Source organism: Neophocaena asiaeorientalis, unplaced genomic scaffold (genome assembly GCF_003031525.2).
Source record: "Neophocaena asiaeorientalis asiaeorientalis breed wild unplaced genomic scaffold, Neophocaena_asiaeorientalis_V1.1 scaffold25, whole genome shotgun sequence".
NCBI classification, from domain to species: Eukaryota; Metazoa; Chordata; class Mammalia; order Artiodactyla; family Phocoenidae; genus Neophocaena; species Neophocaena asiaeorientalis.
This window is the reverse complement of record NW_020172492.1, coordinates 3,458,240-3,462,455: the sequence shown is the minus strand read 5'-3', so window position 1 is coordinate 3,462,455 and position 4,216 is coordinate 3,458,240. Positions and strand designations below refer to the sequence as shown.

General features: G+C 44.8%; 1 protein-coding gene across 1 annotated transcript; it reads left to right on the top strand.

Moving 5' to 3' along the window:
• The first annotated feature begins 299 nt into the window (after positions 1 to 299).
• RGS2 (regulator of G protein signaling 2) lies at positions 300 to 3,675 on the top strand. The gene is made up of 5 exons (XM_024738217.1): positions 300 to 519; positions 1,536 to 1,637; positions 1,735 to 1,796; positions 2,371 to 2,537; positions 2,817 to 3,675. The coding sequence occupies exons 1-5, from the start codon at positions 410 to 412 to the stop codon at positions 3,009 to 3,011; spliced, it is 636 nt and encodes a 211-aa protein (XP_024593985.1). The 5' UTR covers positions 300 to 409; the 3' UTR covers positions 3,012 to 3,675.
• The last annotated feature ends 541 nt before the right edge of the window (positions 3,676 to 4,216 follow it).

Genomic DNA, 4,216 nt, shown 5'->3' with positions numbered 1-4,216 from the left:
GGGGAGGGCGAGCGCCCCGGCCGGGCCTGCAGCCGACCTGGCTCCCTGCCTCCACGGCCCTGCGACCCCACCCGGCCGCCACAACTCGACAGAGGTGTCTGGCGACCACTCGGCGGGAAACTTCTCAGCTCCCACACCGGCCCGAGCCGGTCGCCGCGTTTGGCCCGAGTGCGCACGACGCCGGGGCCGCAGACGTCACCAGCTCCCTCGCTTCCAGACCCTTCGCTGGCAGCCGTGACTGCGCAGACGGGCGCTGACCTCGCCCCCGTGCCCGGCTGCAGCTGGCCAATCGGCGTCCGCTGGAGGCGGGAGGGGCATCGTCAGGCCCCGCCCCCGCGCCTCCGCCTTCTATAAATATGGCGGCGCCCGCCCCGCCAGCCGGAGCAGTAACCTCAGTCGGAGAACGATAATGCCTAGTGCTATGTTCCTGGCTGTCCAGCACGACTGCGGACCCATGGATAAGAGCGCAGGCACCGGCCCCAAGAACGAGGAGAAGCGGGAGAAGATGAAGCGAACCCTGTGAGTAAGGCTTTTTTCTCTCCCCCGCGCCACCCCTGCAGACCCAGCTGTCCTGGGCGGCTGCAAACGCGGTACATTTGCGCTTGGAACTGGCTACCGTGCACCTCTGCAGGAAAAAAAAAATGTGGAAAAGGTTAATTTGTTAAGTAAGGTTTAAACCTGTGTGGGTATTTATTTTGTGACGTGAGCGAAGGACTCTCGGGTAGAGTTTAGAAACTGCAGAAAATTCTTGATGCAGAGGCAGTGGTAGATGCTGGTTGGCTTTTTGTCCCCCTGCATCGAAAATGACTTCGGGGAATCCTGCGGCCGAAGCGCGTCCCTGGCATTCGTACGTTGCATTGTAAATTTTGATCAGCTTTACACGGCTGCTGCGATGTAGATATTTTTTGCTGATTCCTAATATATTCTTTTAAAATCTTTTCTTTTTTTTAATTGAACAGCAGATCTCACCCACTCAGGACTGTGGAACAAATAACTGTTCTGCATCATCATCTTAAAATGAGTGTTGTAGTTGGGGGAGGAGGACGGGCCATCTCACACACATACATTCATTATGCACAGCTTCTAGGGTGGTCCAGAGCCTCCAGCTCGAAGGGTAGAAGGGAAGTGAGCACAGGCTGGTTCAGGGCAGTTCCACTGTGGGTTTCATCAAGTGTGAAATGTCTCAGAATTGTAATTAACGTTGCAGAAAAACTGCTGCCTTCTGTGGGCCAGAAATAACATCTGCTTTTTGAACTATGCAGACTAGATTCATAAAAATACCCTATAATTGTTAAATAATTAAAACTAGTAATTATGTTCAGATGAGTGGATGAAACTAGTGTGTTTAGTATATAGGTGCTAGGTTTACATGTTAAAGGTGTAAGACTGACAGGAAGAGTTGTTTTGTCTTATTTGGTTTGTCTGTAGCCACAGGGGGCAACATTATTTGGTAAAAATGCCTTCAGCTGCATTGGTGATTTCAAGTGTTGCCACTAAGTGAATATCCTTTTTTTTTTTCTTTTCTTTTTTTTAAGATTGAAAGATTGGAAGAGCCGTTTGAGCTACTTCTTGCAAAATTCCTCCTCTCCTGGGAAGCCCAAAACCAGCAAGAAAAGCAAACAGCAAACCTTCACCAAGTAAGTTGAAAATCTTGTACTTGCGAATGAACTCACTGCTGAGCTGAAAAGGGAACCTCTGACATGCGTGAGCTAATACGCAGAACTTCTCTTGCAGGCCTTCTCCCGAGGAAGCCCAGCTGTGGTCAGAAGCATTTGATGAGCTGCTAGCCAGTAAATGTAAGTTAACCTGTTGAATTTGATCCATTTCAAGTATCAGGAGACTAGAAACGTTGTGTCCACACAGCAAGAGCAGCTTGCCCAAGGGGAATTTTACTTTACAATCCCCATGACATGAGGCGTATTCTTCTCCCTTTATTTCCTGGTGATTAACCAGGGAAATGCATGGCTTTTTCACTCAAGGTGGGAAAAAAATTAGCCCAAAACTGTAATGGCAGTTGCTTTTTGTTAAGGTTGAGTCAGGTTTCCATTGCAAACAGTGCAAGAGACGTCATTCCCAGAGAACTTATGGCTCCCCTATAAATATTTGAATTAACAGCGAAGCTAAGTATTTATATATTTTTGTAGTAGTGTGCCAACTTAAGCGTTTTGCTGACTGGCATCTTAGTCTTTAAAGAGCTAAATTCTGAGGGTTACAGGTTGACTGAAATCTAGAAAATTGCTATCATTTAGAAATAATAAAATATGGGGCCAGGGGAGTGGGAGTTCTAGGAAAAAACAGAAGGGATTATTTGGTCACTCAGTTCACTGTATGCATGCTTTCTTTCTCCACCCCCCCACCCCACCTCCCCAGATGGTCTTGCTGCATTCAGGGCTTTTTTAAAATCTGAATTCTGTGAAGAAAATATTGAATTCTGGCTGGCCTGTGAAGACTTCAAAAAAACCAAGTCACCCCAAAAGCTGTCCTCAAAAGCAAAGAAAATATATACTGACTTCATAGAAAAAGAAGCTCCAAAAGAGGTAAGGGGAGATAAAAATTTCCTCGTTTTAGCGTATTTTAAACATTCTCAGCACCAAAGTGAAACGGAAAGAATTGAAGAGACCTCAAATTAAAAGGGGAGTGGGGTAAATGTTCTTCCCCTACTTCTACTTTCAGGGAAGTTAATTACACTTCTCCAGTGACTTGGCCGGTGAAGCTAATCACACATTATAGTTTCTTTGTTGTTGTTTTCAAATATTAAATAGATTAATCTCTTAACTCTGAATATGGAATAAACCACTTTTTATGTTTTATTTCAGATCAACATAGACTTTCAAACCAAAACTCTGATTGCCCAAAACATACAAGAGGCTACAAGTGGCTGCTTTACAACTGCCCAGAAAAGGGTGTACAGCTTGATGGAGAACAACTCTTATCCCCGTTTCTTGGAGTCAGAATTCTACCAGGACTTGTGTAAAAAGCCACAGATCACCACTGAGCCCCATGCTACCTGAGATGAAAAAGGGAACCCAGAAAAGAGGACATTTCATTTTTTTCCTAAGGGGAAAGGCTGTCACCTGCCAAAAAGACTGACCTTGAATTCAGCCTGGGTGTTCAGGAAACATCACTCAGAACTATTGATTCAGAGTTGGGTAGTGAATCAGGAAGCCAGTAGCCGTCTAGGAGAAGCTGGTACTGGGACAGCTTCCGTAACTGATGGAGCACAGGGAAAGCGTGGTCTAAACGTGGCGTGTCTCATGCTGGAAAAGCAGGAGCTTGAGACTGAAAGATAACTATGTAACACTATTGGTCCAGAAGCATTTACAATCAATAGGTCTGGGGTTATGTGGCCTTAGTGAGCTGGCTGTACATTTTTCCCTAAATCAGTTCTTGTTACCACATAGTGGTTTAGCTGTAGTTTCTTTAGTACTAGATAACACATGTTTACTATGTGCAAGGGTATTGAAGTTCCTATGACTACAGATCATCAGTACTGTTGTCTCACGTAACTCTAAAACTGAAACAGTCTGTTTGAATTGTCAATCGGTGTGTGTAATAGAATGAGTGCTGTTGTGTAGAAAACGACAATGTCCATTACGAGTGCCAAAACTGTCCTGATGGCAGCTAAACTTTGAAGTGGTCTTTGAATACTTTTAATAAATTTATTTTGATAAATAATGTTATTGAATATTTGGTCCAGATGTGGGTTGGGGTGGGTTTTTCTGGTAACTGAATATGGCAGATACAAGGTGAAATATCTCCTCTCTGGTGAAGAAGAGGTGTCAGTTGATGGGCCTGTTTAGTGAGGATTGACAGTCCTCGGAACCGAGAAATTACAGCTGCAGGGAAGATCTACTCCCATCTCTAATGCTTTCGTAGGTCAAAGGAGGTCAGGTCACGTCTTTAGAGCCACCCTGAGATCAACCTTTCTAATATAACCTTGTAAAAATCAAGCTTGCTACTGAAAATACGGCAACATTGGCTTTAAAGCCTTTCATGAGTGTTAAAGATCAGCTAAGTATGAGAAGTAAAATGATGTAAGAGACAAAGCACCAAAATTATTCACATAACTAAGCTGTTCAAATGAAGAAAGAAACCAAGTAAAGAGGAAAGCAGGCCTTTTTACTTCTCTTGGTTCTAAGTTCCCCCGCAGGGTAATGGCATGAGCTTCCAAGATCCATGCCTGAAACTGTTCACTTCCGTGACGGAGCAGTACAAA

Bases quoted from the DNA above. Each gene is read 5' to 3' on its own strand.
- RGS2 (XM_024738217.1), top strand. From the start codon at position 410: ATGCCTAGTGCTATGTTCCTGGCTGTCCAGCACGACTGCGGACCCATG. The intron at 520-1,535 runs GTGAGTAAGGCT...CTTTTTTTTAAG, and splicing joins GAGAAGATGAAGCGAACCCT to ATTGAAAGATTGGAAGAGCC. The intron at 2,538-2,816 runs GTAAGGGGAGAT...GTTTTATTTCAG, and splicing joins AAAAAGAAGCTCCAAAAGAG to ATCAACATAGACTTTCAAAC.